We start from the raw sequence: 15,506 nt of genomic DNA on the forward strand, positions 1-15,506 counted from the left end.
GCTGTTCGTTACCTGTGCATGCTGCTTGAGGTTCACGTCGGTCTCTTTCTCGCCTTTTCCACGCCTTTTCCCTTCCCATCAACCCGAGTTGACAAGTCATCACGTTCACATCGCAAGGAAGTTCCAGCCCCAGCCCAATCCCAGCATAGATACCTACCTACTACCCACCTCCTACCTGGACCTCCCAGGAAAGCAACCCGCGAACTACCAGCGACCACGATACACTTGCATGCTTCTGCTGCTGCTTCCACTCGGCTGCGACTCGCTGCAACTAACTCGCTGCGCTGCGATTCCCTGCTTCTGCTTCTGCTTCCGCTTCCGCTGCTGCAGTACTTTCTGACCTGCCCGCCTCCGTACCTTAAGTCATACTTATCACCCGCATCTCGTCCATTCTGTTTCGATTGATGCCTCGCGGATAATATGCACATATATAGCAAGCCACACGGTATCCGCCAAGGCCCGGCCGACACTTCGAACTCGCTGCTCCGCGACGAGGACGATGCCCGGTCAGTGATCCCGGAGCAGCTTGCCACACAGGCTTCTTTACCCCTTTTGGTACCTCATCCAGGTCCTCTTCAGCCGTCTCACCCAACCCGTGCTTCCTCTTCCTCCTTTCCCGCATTCTCTCCATCTCTACCTCCTCTGTCCCGTCCAGCAGCTCCTCTACCTCCTCGTCTGTCCAAGACCTCGCCTTCTTCGGACTCTGGCCTCCTTATTGGTGGGCGCTCTCGTAAGAAGAGACAGCGGCCCGGCGCAAGCCCAGTCGCATTTCCGCGCTTCTTTCTTCAGTCTTCGCAGACTGCAGTCTCCGTCATTCCCTCTATCGCCGAGGGAAAGCCTTTTCCTCTCCATGACACTTCGGCCCGGCAGAAACTGGCAAACACATGTCCAGCCGCCTCATCTAGTAATCATCGCTACGCCAAGAGCACAGGCGCAGAAAGTAGGACCTATTCGAAACCCGTTCTGGTAAGGACTCGCACCTCTATCGTACCCCAGTACCGACGGGGAACTAGTAGTATCGCAGACTCTAGTCGTGTTCCTCGATCTGAATCTCCGGACCTCGAAGCCGGGCCTCGCGGTGGACAAACCGACTTTGGTACGGAGACCAGCAACCAAAGCGAAGGATCTCGCTCTCACATCAATCAGGATGTGAACTGGAGAAAGGCGAAGAACAAGATGTCGACATCAGACCAGCCCGAGAACGGCGTCAGCTCTCTGCCTCTACTATGGGAGCGACGGTCAACATCGTCTCGCCCGATCGTTGTAAAGTCCAGGAATGGAAAACCCAAGAAGCTGCCGCCAATGGATGCCTTTTCGTTCAAGAGCTTCATGGCCGACCTGCAGACTCAGGGTGGAGACAACAACATAGGAGCTGACCTTGACCGTATTGCTGAGATATGTGCACGATCCCGGTACTCGCTGAGTAACCAGTACGAGGTTCATATGGCACCCCACGGCTCAGGTGCTTCCCTCGTCTCTCCAGCGGGCGGACTAGCGCCATCTTCCTCGGACACAGCGTTGAGAAGGAGGGAGAATGGCTCTTACCATTCCAGTCAAAGTGCCAGAACAGGTCCTACATTACAGGCAATTGTCCCTGATGAAGAGGAGGGTGGTGCCCGAAGGAGGCGGAGAGGGCCAGGGACTGGAGGAAGGAGGCTTAAAAGCATTGCCTATGGGACTTTAGAGACGATCATGTCCTCCAGCCGCTCGTCAGAAGAGGACAGGTCGTCAAAAAAGCCAGCCGCTGAAATAGCGGGCGTAGTTCGTGGAAGGATCGACAGACAGCATAGTAACTTGGGATTCTCCGCTGCCGATGCAGGACCAAGCGCTGCTACCACTATCAATCAATATAATGAGCATACAGCGACTGATCAGGGCTTGGACGTGGATGATGGCCAACAAGGATCAGGGGAAGCTGCCACGGCGTCGGCAGCAGCTAAACTAGCCAGGAAGAAATCTGCATCCTTCGCAACAGCAGTCATGGACAATCACAGCAGAAGCAGTGCCGGACAACTCCAGCGGTACGAGAGCACTTGTGCACTAGTCAGCGAGCCAGCCCTGCCGCAGACATCCGACAGCCACCTGGGAGTAAGGACCGCAGCCTCTCCCTTTGCCGCTAGCGATAACGCCATCGTCACCAGGCCCTCGACTCTGACGCGCTCTGTCAGTGATATGCCATACCAGGCTTCGAGGACAAAGGAGTATTGGGCAGGTTCTTCATCTTCTTCGACCAGGGTAAGTTGGAATGGCTGGATCCCTTGGAAGGGGGGCAGTGGTGGTGCTGGATCGCAACGACAGCAGCAGCAGCAGCAGCACCAAGAGCAGGTTATGAGGAGTGAGGCTGAGGAGGTGACGCCGACGATGAGTGCGGGCTTGGCTAAACCTGGGAGAACGGTCAGTCATGCGGAAGGAAGTCTGAGGCGGATCCTTAGGTCTCGGTGAGATAATAGTTGGTTCCTACGGACGAAAGGAATTTTGTTTGGTGTATATGTTATTTCAAGGGAGTCAGGGTTACGCGTAAGGGTTTGGGTGGCTATCTGATTTCTCTGCTGGACATCACGAAATTATGATAAACGAATTACGATGTTGCGGGAGCGAGCAATCCAAAATGCATATATATGCCCTAGAAACATGAGTTAGTGGGGGAAAAATTGGCTAAAAGCCTCAAGCACCAATTTCATTCTACCTATTCGGAGTTAATAAAGCCATGACACGCATTTCTTAGAACGGGCTTTCGAGGTTTTGACTAAGTCAAAGCTCAACTCCTAGTTACCAGGTGTCAGCCATAAGTCCCACGCAAACGTGGAACAACCTCGCCGGGCATCGATGCAATCATATACACCGAACATCCACTTTTCCATTGGTCCATATCCTTTCCTTCCTTCCATCACTCTTTCCTACCATCATTCCTCCCTACTAACACAGATTCCAAACCGAGCCACTACTTAGGCTACTACACACCAAGTGACCAAATTACCAACTTCACAAACACAGACCAGCCACTAACCACTGACCGGCACTACCACTGGCGATAATACCCCCTCAAAAACCTCTCCCTAAGATTCTTATACCCCTGGGTCCGCTCGATCGTACTCTCCACCCTCCTTCGCAGCTCCTCCGGCCCGGCTTCGTGCGCACCATTCAACAAATCTTGGTCCAGACTGGCTGCTTCGCTGAGTAGGTCGTTTTGGTGCTGCATGTCGAGCCAGGCGCGCCAGTCGAACTCTTCATCGGGGTCGTGGTTGTAGTGGTACATTTGGTTGGGGTAGGGTACATCGGGGTTGTGAGGATTGGGGTTGTGATTGAGAGTGTGTTGGTTCAGGTTGGGCTCGTTGATAGTAGTGTTGTTAGGGCCTGTGTTGTTAGATTCGTGAAGACCGAAGTTGGGGCTGGTGATGAAGTCATCGAAGTCGCTGGTGATGAGGTCTTTAAAGTCGTCATCGTCGTAGTCATCGGCATCGTCATCGGCATCGTCATCATCGTCGTCGTCGTCGTCGTCGTCGTCGTCGTCGTCGTCGTCGTCGTCGTCACAGTCGATGTCCGCCTCCATGTCCATGTCAATGGAATCTGATACTTCGCTGGTGAATCCATTGCCACTGTGGTCGTCGTAATCTGGTGAACCATCACGAACACCTTCGCTATCGGGCTGTTTGCGCGGCATGTGTAGCATCCAACCGTAATTGACATTCTTCTCAATCTGTACAGTGATCTGCTCATCCTCTAACTCTGCGACTTCGTCGTCGGGCATAGCGTCGGTGGCTGGGTCAAGATCGCCGGTGTCAAGCCGGGCTTTGTGGAGCGCGACGGCGGCTTTGAGAAGATACTCAGCTCGAACGTCTGGTAGTTCAGCTTGGGCTGGGTATACCGGCTGCACCCAGTCATGATTGCCATTATGGGCATTGAAGGCCTGGTTTGACGCGGCTGAGTTGTTGTTTCGGGGAGCAACGGGGACACCCCTTCTGTAAGCGGACTCGCCACCAATATAAAGGGGCAGTTGGTGAACAATGGCACGCGCCCAAGCTTCGTCTTGCTCTTGGCCTTCCGCATTGCTCTTGGCCTTGCTGTCGAAGACCTGCTTGGCCATGATGAGTGACCTGTTGAGCTGGCCGTAAGCCTTGCCTTGTCGGATGCGAGTCAACTGGTCGGGTAACCGATCTAAACCTGTCATGTATTTTGCGCAGTTCTCCCAGTCGGTATCATCAAAGTCTGCCTCCTCATCGCCAGGGAGGATATCATCAGGCATCGGAACGCGGCTGTCGAACTCCAGTCCGTCAACGCCATGCTCTTCGTGACTTCCCTCCTCCTTCTCCACGGCATAATCATACAACGCCTCCTCCAAGTCTGCGAGGGCCACATCCAAATCACCTTCCACATATCGCAGCTTCTTTTCCTCCTTGACCTCCTCTTCCTCCGCAGCCAAGATATCCTCCTTCTCTTCCTCCGTCAACGTCTTCCATCTCGCCTTCCTTGCATGCTTAGGCTGCCACATGCCTCTCTCAAAGGGGACATTCCCACAGCCGCCATGCGCTTTGCGATGCTTCGTAATCCTCCAGCTCGAGTTGGCCGGCAGGTCGAACTCGTCATCACTCATGTACATCTCATCCAGACTCGGCACCAGCGGCCGGCCCGTGCTAAAGTCCACGTGGCCGTAAAGCATCATTCTCTCGGCCCTTAGGTGCAGGGCCAACCCTCGCTTGTACGCCTCCCAGTTGACCATCTGATCCGGGCGCAGCAAGTGTCTGACGCCGCGCCCCCACCCTTCCACATGCATCTTCCCCATCTCGTTGGGCGGCACGCCGTTGATAGGGTGTCCGTCGAGAACCTGCAAAAGAGTAGGTCGGACGTCGTACCGCGTCTTCATCTCCACGATCTCTTCCTCGGTGGTATACTTCTTGCGTCGCAGGAACTGCCAAAGTGGCGTGAACCCCTTTTGTCCGAGAAACAGCTTGGCGAGCGCGGTGGACTTGGGCCCAAAGATGGGGTCGGCGAAGAGCATGTAGAGCTTGATGAAGAAGAGACGGGCCCGGTAGAGGTCCTCGTCGGTGAAGAGCGTCTGGGAGTGAATCAGGACGGCGCGGCCGCGGCACGAGGCTACGTCCATCAGGAGCCAGAGCTTCTTTAGGGTCTTGTGGGTGTCGTGAGGGGTGCGGTGGCCGTGGCGGCTCAGGGTGGCGAGGATGTCGCGGACTTTGATCTCTCGGTCGACAACCATCTGGAACCAGATCAAGGATGGAACCTTGCGGGTATTGTGTTGCGGGTCAGCGGGCGGAAGAGGGTTGACGGGACCGGCTTGGCCTTCTCCATGCTGGTTCTGATACAGGACATGGTTGGGAGCCGGCTGGTTAAAATATCGTATATCACGGTGAGTACTGGGATTTCTGCCGGAGGGGTCATCGATGAAGTATTGGTAGTAGAGTTGGTGGCAGAAGATACGGGCCGAGGTGGGCGCCATGTGGTCCGTCCAAAGAAGGATGGTGCTCTGGAGGTTTGCGTTGACGAGATCATGGAAGGTTTTTGAAATACTGTAGAGGTTGATGATGTCGATGGGGCGCAGATGCTTGCAGACTTCGAGAAGAAGCTCAAAGTCGGTCATTAAGGAGCCAAAGAGGTCAAAGGTGCTCGTGCTCGCGCTAGGCTTCGTCGCTACCGGTGAAGGCACATTGAGAGCTTGCCATTCTTTGGCAGACTCATTGATGGCGAGAGCACGCTGATGCCAGTGCTGATAAAGAAGAGGTATCTGCTGGTGGCTTAGTCCGTTCAAACCACCGTCGTTGGCGAAGTCTCTCCAGAGCGTGTTGACCACTGCATCTAGCTCCTCGTTGCTTGGGTAGACGCGAAGGCCGAGATCGAGGGTATTGACATCGCTGCTGCTAGTAGGATTGTGAGAGGGTGCGGCGCGACTAGAGAAGATCTTGTGGGCATCAGAACCGGCTTTCTTGATTCTTGATTTTGGCCTGAGGAGTTCTCGTTCAACTAGATTGACGTCGGGCACTATGCCTCTTTGCTCGATTTCGTCGAGCGTGGCGTTTGCGCGAGAGGCTTGAGCCGCCTCGTAGTCCTGCTGAGCATCACCTCGGTTGTTGTGAAAGTTTAGTGATGCAAGTCCGGGCAAAGGGTTTGAGACAGCTCTCACTTTGCCCTCTCTTTGCTCGCCGGGCACTTGGAGATTCGACATGTTTCCAATGACTTGGGTGTTGTGTAGTTGATTGCTTCCTGGTTTCTCGGATCATCCGAATGGAAAAGGGTTGAAAAGAGGCGATCGGTGAGTTGTTGAAATAAAAATTGCAAGACGGACGAAGTGATTTGGGATTTGTGTTTGTCAATGGTCACTGGTTGTCTGCCATACGGCGAGACACGACCGCTGCTGTTATGGGCTCAGTGAATGGACCTGTCCACGAGAACAATAGAAAGGAAATCGAGGGGGGAAAATACCAGATGAAAACAAAACTCAGAGCAAGAACAATAGCAAGCGATTCATGGGCCTTCCATCTCAACTTGCTAGGGTCTGCTGGAATGGTCATGTGTGACTTGACTGTCAATGAAAAGTCACATACCTCCAAGATTCCAAGGTCCTATCGACACAGTGACGATAAGGGAAAACGACTCCATGGGTTCACGGCCTAGAGTAGATGTAGCCCCAATCTAACATTGGGACGGCGAAATGCTGTCACGCTGCAGTTAACAGGTCTGTAAAACGATGGATTCAGAAAATTACATGCCTTCTCAAGTTGACTTGGCCTATCTCTTCTCATACAACTTGTGGCTTGGTTTGGTCGAGATTCCCGCAGCTCCCTCTGCCATGTATCTTGGACCAAGCCTGGTGCTGTCTACCATCATTATTTTGCTGTGGTAAGCTTACCTATCCTTCATATCCAGCTCAAATTGCACTGTTGTCACCCGCTACGCCTAGAGAACCGTCCATTTTCCCGCCATCGCCGTCGTTCAACAGCTTCATTGCTGCTGTTGCTTCTGCTGTGACTCTGCGCCGAATGTTGTGCGTGAGCGCGTCTTCCGGTGCCGTTCTGCGCCTGTCATTTGCGCCGCTCTCCTTGCCTCCTCCACCGTCCGCAAGTAGGACTCGTACACCGACATGCCTTTACTCTTGCCACGTCCCTTTTGCTCAGAAGCACTGGTATCTTCCGAGTCATCGTCCCCATCCCCATTGTCTCTGCCGCTTGTTCCGTCTTGTAACCTCGAGCCCTCCTTGGGTGCTTCTTTACCTTTACCCTTTTCCGTCCTGGATCCAATGGTAGCGGCTTGCTCCGCGGACTTGTCATGCGCCTGTTGCTGTTCCTCTTGTTGCTGTTGTATCTCTAGAGTCTCGATCGAGGGCAACAGGACTTGGAAGGCCGAAGTTTCCTCATCCTAGTGACTAGATTGCTTCGGTTTGGGGTCATCGAGTTCGGGAGTAGACATGTCCGCGGGCTCCTTGGAAACGATGCTGTTGGCCACCTTCCAGATCTGGAGCAGGTTATCTTCAGCAGCACTGCACACAAGCCAGGGGTCGTTGCGGTTCCAGCTGAAATCGGCCAGGTGGTTGGTGTGGCCGCCGTGCATGAAGAGCAGCTCCGGGGGGCCATCCTCAGCGTCATCTTGGGTCTGCTCGTCTCCGACACGGCTGATGTCCCAAAACAGCAATCTCCTGTCGTAGCTGCCACTGCCCAGAATGGCCGACTCAGTTGGGTGCCACTCAAGAGAGGTAACCGCATCCTGGTGACCCTCCAAGGTGTGAACCTTGGAATTCATGTTCCTCATGTCCCAAATACCAATCGTCTTGTCGGCGGACGCAGTCGCAATGATGGTTTCCACCCGTGGGTTGAACGCCAAAGCATTGATGGCGTCACTGTGGCCGTTACGGGCGACAATGGCTGCCTTGTCGGTCTCTGGACGGCGGACGTCGATGATCTGGAGAGTGAGATCGTCCGAGACGGTACCGATCCATGACTTGACCAAGGGGTGATGTTGAACGTCGTTGACGATGTGGCTATGGTGCGTGTACTTGCGAGAGTACTTGAGCTGCTTGCTGGTCCCCTCATAGGTCTTGAGGTCCCACAGGAGGACGGTCTTGTCTTCGCTGCCAGTCACAAGGCAGCCTTCCTCGTGCGGATTCCAGTTCAAGCCGAAGCCTTCTTCCTTGTGGCCAATCAGCTCAAGTTGAGGGCTAGGAGTACCGGAAGGCGTGATGCTGTGCTTTGTACGGTCGAAGATCAAGACACGGCCGTCAACAGCGAGGGTGGCAATGATATCGGGGTTTTGGGGCTGGTAACGGGCCTTGTTGACCTCGCCGGGGTGGTCGATCTTCTGGGTGATTTTGAAGCGAATGCACAAGGGCTCCCCGGAAGAGGCCTTGCTGCCATAGCCACCAATCTCGCCGCGTTCCTCGTCGTAGTCGCGGGGATTCAGCTCGACCATCTTAGGGATCTCGACTTCGGCGATCTGGAGGTAGTTGGGCTTGCCCTCAGCAGTATGGGTTCCGAGAAGCAGTCTGTGGACGGTGTGGCTCTTGTCTTTGGGGTTCTTGACATCGGGAAACCATTGTGTCGTGAGGGTAGGCCACTCCAAGGCCGTGCTGAGCATCATGTCGTAGAGGAAGGGGCTGTTCTTCTTCCAGATTTTGTACTCTTCGTTGATCAGGCGCTGCTCGGCCTCGGCGTCGTCCTCCTCCATGTTGACTGCGTCCTAATGTCAGCACTTTTTGCACAGGCTGGCAGCAAGCTCGCACTATGAGCTTCATAAGCTTACCGTCAACATCGTCGACAATCTCGTCGCGCGCCATCTTGAATGCGTAGGTTCAGTAAAGCTAGGTGATGACGTGAGTGGGGTGCCCGGGTGTAATAGATGTTCGGGATGTGGCGCCGAGTCGCTTTTCGCGTTGCGCAGCTGTGCTGGATGAGCCACCACGGATGTGAGAGCGAAGGCCACAGGGATGGAAACAACTAAGCTTTCTTAACAATGAGCGTGGGAAGACGATTATGTCCGTTCAGTGAACTAGTGCGAAGTCACAGAGGGTCCTTTTTACGGAAGTTTCCAGGTGGTCCAGGTCCAAAAGTGAGGAAAGTACTGGAATGGGAAATCAATGCGCAAGTTATCAAGTAGGTAGTAGGTAGGTAGATTGCCCATGCGACGGACGGCGTTTGCAGTACTGGTTGAAGCGCTAACTACCTCTAAACGCGACGCGACTTCTAATTAATTGATTTCTGCCACTCTCTTCCGCCTTTTCAGGCACCACGGGCACTCTGACGAACGCTGCTTCGTGGGGTTCAGTGTCGTTGAAGAGACGACGCGGTGCTGCAGTGCAGGGCGGATGGGACAGGGTTCCTACTTAAGGAAGTTACTCCACAGAGCCTCAAGCCACCTACCTACACCCGACTACCTACTAAATAGTGTAAGTACCTATATACATAGCCCGCGGGCGTGCGCGGCGGTGGGGAACCTGGAAGGCGTTCCTTGATGTCACTTCCGTTCCGCCTGATCCAAGACCGGGGATGGTCCGTGCTTGTAGGTAAGTGTACATTTGCCCGCCCGAACAGCTTCAGTTCCGTCACGCTCCCGCTCGTCGAGGGCGGAGGCTCGCTCGGGGCTCGTCACCTTGAGGTTCGGTAGGTAGTAGGCGGGAGGTGCCCCTGGTGCGGGGACAGAGCTGACAGTGACAGCCGGGAGCCTGATGAGGTGGCGGAGCGCTCACCACTGACCTGGCCTGGCCGGGCCGAGCGCTAGTACGTGTAGCTCTAGAGGTACCTCTACCCGCTACCGGTACCTCTACGTACCTCTACGACCGACGCTCACGCCGGGCACACAGTCAACCCGTGGGGCAACGGAGGCCAACTAGAAACTGCAGTGTGTCACAGCCTGAACACCTAGCCAGCCCGGAGCCCAGGACCCGACACCCTCTCCGTCCCATCCACGCCTCTGACGGACCTTCCACTTTTGTTTCTCTTGCGGTTCCATCTCGTAGACATCACCCACTTCTTCCTTTACCTCTATCTCGAACATAGGCCGCCAGCGCTCTAGGTCACTCCTCGGATTCTCAACCTTTTCGCTTTTCTTAGCACTATAGTAGCTTCTTTTCCCGACTGGCGCTGTCGGTTGCTCCAAGGACACTCCTCTTCCTCCCTTCCATAGACAGCATCTTCAGTCTTGGACCTTGCTGCTTCGTCCCCCTTCGGTTTATTGCACCATTGCGATCCCTGGAGGCTTCGCTATCTACAAGCCCGGCCATTATTATTCAGTGCCGGCATTTGAACAACTAGCTTGACGCCTCTCCTTCGCCCCCCCTGACAGCAGCAACTAAGTAGGCTCCCGTCTGCAACGTCTCCTGCGACCGCTCAGCGCGCCCCGATTTCAGACCTCCTTCGCAAACTTCTAGTAGTGTACACATCTATACCGGCACCACACGCCAGTTAGTCAACATGGGGTATATTATTCTCAAATTAAAGCTCCTCCCGCGCCGTATACGCGCGCGTTGTTCAGGCGTGTGGCTAATACCTCCTCTTGTCCAGTGTTCCCAAGTTCTTCAGATGGCTCTCGGAGCGGTATCCCGCCATCTCTCAGCTCATCGCCGAGAACCGTATCCCCGAGTTCGATTGCCTTTATGTTCGCTGCTCCCTCCCGAGGCCTGACGGCTGTCTTGCGTTACTTGCCTAGCTAACCGGTTTGCTCAGTTGGACATGAACGGTATCATCCACAACTGTACCCATAAGGATACGAGCGATGTACAATTTCGCATGACAGAGGAGGAGATGTTCATTGCTATATTCAACTACATTGAACATCTCTTCGGGAAAATCAAGCCCAAAAAGCTTTTCTTTATGGCTATAGATGGCGTTGCTCCTCGCGCAAAGATGAACCAACAGCGTGCTCGTCGTTTTCGTACTGCGCTGGACAATGAGAAGGCTAGAGATAAGGCGATTCGTGAGGGCAAGGAATTGCCCAAAGAAGAACCTTTCGACAGTAACTGCATTACACCTGGTATGTCTGGCGCTGGTCCCCGCTTGAATGTTTTCCCGGAGGCTAACTAGCTGCATAGGAACCGAATTCATGGCCAAGCTCTCGCAACAGCTGAGATATTTCATCCATAAAAAGGTCTCTGAAGACAGGGACTGGCAACAGCCCGAGATTGTCTTGTCTGGACACGAGGTCCCTGGTGAGGGTGAGCACAAGATCATGGAGTACATCCGCAATGCGCGCGCTCAACTCGACTATGACGCGAACGTCCGTCACTGTTTGTATGGCCTCGACGCCGATCTGATCATGCTTGGTCTCCTCAGCCATGACCCTCACTTCTGCCTTCTGCGCGAGGAAGTTACCTTTGGCCGCGGCCCGGCCAAGCATAAGGCAAAGGGACTGGAGGAGCAAAACTTCTATTTGATGCATCTCTGCATAGTCCGTGAGTACCTGGAGCTGGAGTTCCAGGATCTCAAGAAACCTGGAGCCATGTCTTTTCCATTCGATATGGAAAAGGTTATTGACGACTTCATTCTTATGGCATTCTTTGTCGGAAACGACTTCCTTCCCAACCTGCCGCGGCTTCACATCAATGAAGGCGCTCTTTCGCTCATGTTTAGGATCTACAAAGAAATTCTTCCGCGCGGCGACGGATATATCAACGAGGGCGGTAAGGTCAACCTCCAGAGACTCGGCCTGCTGCTGGAAGAACTCGGCAAGGAGGAGTATCGCTTTTTCGAACATGAACACGAGGATCAAAGCTGGCTTCGGGCCAAGAAGATGCTCGAAGATAACGAGGCAGAGACAGCAAAGGCCAAGACCAAGGGCAAGCTCATCGTCACCACGAACCAGAAGAACCTTTGGAAGCAGAAGATCAGGAAATTCCTTACCAATAGGAGCACTAACACCCTTGACCTCGGGACCGAGTTGAAGGCCGAGGACCGCAAGTTTGTCCAAGACTTGGCTGATACTGCCCACATTCCTTGGGCAACTAAGGAAGATGATGAGGGACACCGCCACCTAATCCTGTCCTTCCCCGAGAGAGACGATGAGTCGGAAGAGGACGAGGAAGCCCAGTCAGCCGTTCTCCGTATCATCAAGAAGTACGACAACGCCCAAGTCCTGGATTTAACTGCGGCCGACTCGAAGGCTGCCATGGAGGTCAAATACCAACAAAAGTTCCAAGAGTGGAAAGACAAGTATTACGCCGAGAAGTTCGAGGATTGGACCCCGGAGAACAAGGAGGATGAACTCCGCAAGTTGACGGAGAATTACGTCCAGGGTCTTCAATGGGTGCTCTACTACTACTACCGTGGTATTGCTTCTTGGCCCTGGTTCTATCGCTACCACTACGCTCCCATGATTTCCGATATCATGAAAGGCCTGAATGCCGACCTTAATTTTAAGATGGGTCAGCCGTTCAAGCCATATGAGCAGCTGATGGGTGTCTTGCCAGACCGCAGCAAAAAGATTGTGCCGACAGCATATTGGGATCTTATGACAAACCCCAATTCTCCCATCATCGACTTCTACCCAAGAGACTTTGAGCTTGACATGAATGGCAAGAAGATGGATTGGGAAGCCGTCGTTAAGATTCCCTTCATTGACGAGAAGCGGCTGCTTGCAGCAATGGGCCCCAAGAACGAACTTCTCTCGGACGTTGAGAAGTCGAGGAACGATTTTGGCGTCGCCCTCAAGTTCACTTATTCCGATTCGGTGGACTTTGAATACCCTTCCTCCCTTGTCGGAATCTTCCCGCCCATTCCCCATTGCCACTGTATCGAGAACATTTTCGATCTTCCGCCCGTGGAGGGACTGGAATATCGTGTTGGCTTGACCGACGGTGCTCTGCTGAACGAATCAGCGCTGGCCGGATTCCCTTCTCTCGCTACTCTGCCATACACCGCCTCCCTCGGGTTCCATGGCGTTAACGTGTTCCAGTCGGAGAGTCGCAATCAGAGCATGGTCGTCAATATCCTGGATACGGAGAAGCGCACCAACGTCGAGGAAGCGAAGCGCAAGCTTGGAAAGCGCTGCTTCGTTGGCTACCCTTTCCTTCAGGAGGCTAAAATCGTTGGCGTATCCGACGAGCTTTTTGATTACCATTTGGCAGAAGACGGTAGCGGACAGGTGGTATCGCGCAATCATTCCCCACGGGACATCGAGCAATGGGGCAAGACGGCTCACAGAATCGAGAACTTTTACAGCAAACGGCTAGGTATATTGATAGGTCAGGTGGAATCGTTGGTCCACGTACACATGCTCAAGGGCCTGATGAAAACTGATGAAGGCGCTACTATCAAGGAGTACGGCCCGATTCCCGGCATGGAGACGGACTATGCCGCACAGATCATCGTCGACGAGGTTGTCAACGAGGATGAACGTTTCATCGAGAGGGCTGCCTTGCCACTTGAGGAAGAATTTCCCATCAAGTCCGTTGGTTTCTTCTTGGGCGAATTCAACTATGGCCGCCCAGTTGAAGTTGAAGGTTACAGCAACAACAAGCTTGTTGTCTGGCTTGCCGCCTTGAAAGAGCGGGAACCGGATTTTGCTCGCCAGATCATATTGGACGCACAACGGGACAACCACTATCTCCCGTCATACATGGTTGCCAAGGATTTGGGCCTCCACTCGCTTGCTCTGAGCAAGATCACGTCTTCATACTACATCACAACACTTGGCGGCTTGCGGGTCAACCTGGGCCTCAACCTCAAGTTCGAGGGCAAGAAGCAGAAGGTGCTTGGCTATTCCCGCAAGTCCGAAACCGGCTGGGAGTTCAGTATGGCTGCTAGGGCGATGCTCGTTGAGTACATGACCAAGTTTCCAGATTTCTTTGCTGCCGTTAAACAGCATCCCTCTAGCGCCGAGCTGACTGAGACGGATCTCTGGCCCGAGCCGGCTGTTGCCTCGGCCAGAGTGAAGGAGATTGGTGCTTGGTTGAAGACACTCAAGACCAGCCAGATGGAGCGAGTGCCGCTTGACGCAGAGCAGCTTGATTCCGATGTTGTCATGAGGCTCGCTGCTGAAGCCGACAGGCTGCAGCTCGGACAACTAGCTGCAGCGAACAAGAAGATGCCCAACGTCCCTCGCAATGCTCTGCTGCGTCCTTGTGACGCGGAACATCGTCTTGGAAACCAACACTTTAGCCTGGGTGATCGTGTCGTTTATGTCGCTGAGGTTGGCAAGGTCCCCATCGCCTACCGTGGAACTGTGGTGGGTATCAGCCGCGTCCCAACGGCCAAGTTACTGGATGTGGTCTTTGATGTTACTTTCATGAGTGGGACCACTCTCGGTGAACGGTGCCCTCCTTTCCGTGGCCAGACGGTGCCATCCCACACGTGCCTCAACCTTACCCACCGCCAAATCGTTGTTGGCTCCAAGGCAGCCATGGCTAGACAGCCTACCAACCCTTCGGTTACCACACTGACGGCTCACGGTGGTTACGGGATGCAGGCTAATGGCAAACAATACCGCGACGCACCCCAGCCTCCTCCTCTGCAAGGGACCTGGCGCGGTGCTATTCACGGCAATGGTCGTGGCCGTGGTGGTCGCGGAGGTTATCAGTCGCCTCACCAGCAAAACGGTCCTCAGCAAGGTGAGAACCAGCACAGCAACCTCGCCTACCGCCAGGCTCCCAATGGTCCAAGCAGTCACCAGCAGCCCCAGCGACAGCCGTATGGACCCGACCCCGGCTTTAAGGGTTCTCCTAGTCCCGGTTCCCCTCAAGGCACTCGTGGGGGACGTGGCGGTAACTTCAGGGGTAACTTCCGCGGTCGCGGTGGCAAGCCAGGAGGTGCTGATCAGTCGGCACCTGCCCTCGCCAACGTCAGCGGTACTTTCAGTGGTGCAGCGCAACAGCAGTCTTCGCCAGCTCCCGGCGCGTACTCTGCGGTTCCTCCTCCCGCTAGCCTCGATTCGCCTAGGGGTGGCCGTGGTGGCCGTGGCCGTGGCGGTCGGGGTAGAGGTGAAGGACGTGGTCGTGGTGGTGCTGGTCGCGGTGGTAGGGGCAGCGGTTCACAGTAGTTGCGCCCCTAGGCACAAGCGGCTCGATTAGCATAAAACACTACGTGTTGAACGTATGGGACATTATGTACTTGCATATACTTGCGAAGTGTCGAACTTCAGTTGTTTTTACTCCGTGTGGATGAATTGGAGTAGGTTCACAGCGGGTCTCATAGCACATAGTCTAGTGTATTGCGAAAAACCTAGCAAGGAACATAGTGGAGTGGAGTTTGCCTTTCAAGTTTGGTGTACATATGAATAGCGGAAACAAAGATTACATGGCCTATATTTCGCGTTCCCCTTTGCCTTGACCTTCAAACTGCCAGGGTATTTTGACGTGCTTGTCCTTCGACATTAAAGAGTCGTGCAAATAAACGCAAGAGCAGGGTAATTTTACGTCGTCAAAGAACGTCCAGGCCCTGGTTTATTCTGGATATGGTGTTTGCTTCCTGTTCCGCATTTGGTTGACATGATCATGTGCCTCTTTCACAACTGAGCTGCCACGAGCGGGCTCCATTTACTACTCAATTCTTGCTGTCAGTTCCAGAAGTTCACCAACT

The 15,506-nt window shown here is 54.1% G+C and overlaps 4 protein-coding genes across 4 annotated transcripts; 2 read left to right on the plus strand and 2 right to left on the minus strand.

Annotated features, from left to right (window-relative positions):
• Window positions 1–499: 499 nt before the first annotated feature.
• NEUTE1DRAFT_119753 (uncharacterized protein) lies at window positions 500–2,727 on the plus strand (the record flags this gene model as incomplete). The annotated part of the gene is made up of 2 exons (XM_009849540.1): window positions 500–506; window positions 569–2,727. The coding sequence occupies 2 exons, from the start codon at window positions 500–502 to the stop codon at window positions 2,440–2,442; spliced, it is 1,881 nt and encodes a 626-aa protein (XP_009847842.1).
• A 292-nt stretch (window positions 2,728–3,019) lies between these two features.
• On the minus strand, window positions 3,020–6,175 carry NEUTE1DRAFT_75874 (uncharacterized protein; the record flags this gene model as incomplete). Its single annotated transcript, XM_009849541.1, has 1 exon — window positions 3,020–6,175. One exon carries the CDS (start codon window positions 6,173–6,175, stop codon window positions 3,020–3,022), a length of 3,156 nt encoding a protein of 1,051 aa, XP_009847843.1.
• Window positions 6,176–7,147: 972 nt separating this feature from the next.
• Window positions 7,148–8,985, minus strand: NEUTE1DRAFT_75876 (uncharacterized protein; the record flags this gene model as incomplete). Its single annotated transcript, XM_009849542.1, has 2 exons — window positions 7,148–8,672; window positions 8,743–8,985. The coding sequence occupies 2 exons, from the start codon at window positions 8,774–8,776 to the stop codon at window positions 7,366–7,368; spliced, it is 1,341 nt and encodes a 446-aa protein (XP_009847844.1).
• Window positions 8,986–10,409: 1,424 nt separating this feature from the next.
• On the plus strand, window positions 10,410–15,232 carry NEUTE1DRAFT_127448 (uncharacterized protein; the record flags this gene model as incomplete). The annotated part of the gene is made up of 6 exons (XM_009849543.1): window positions 10,410–10,414; window positions 10,500–10,593; window positions 10,662–10,968; window positions 11,027–11,435; window positions 11,565–12,105; window positions 12,643–15,232. 6 exons carry the CDS (start codon window positions 10,410–10,412, stop codon window positions 14,965–14,967), a joined length of 3,681 nt encoding a protein of 1,226 aa, XP_009847845.1.
• Between the last annotated feature and the right edge of the window lie 274 nt (window positions 15,233–15,506).

This window comes from Neurospora tetrasperma (assembly GCF_000213175.1).
Source record: "Neurospora tetrasperma FGSC 2508 unplaced genomic scaffold NEUTE1scaffold_1, whole genome shotgun sequence".
Lineage (NCBI taxonomy): Eukaryota > Fungi > Ascomycota > Sordariomycetes > Sordariales > Sordariaceae > Neurospora > Neurospora tetrasperma.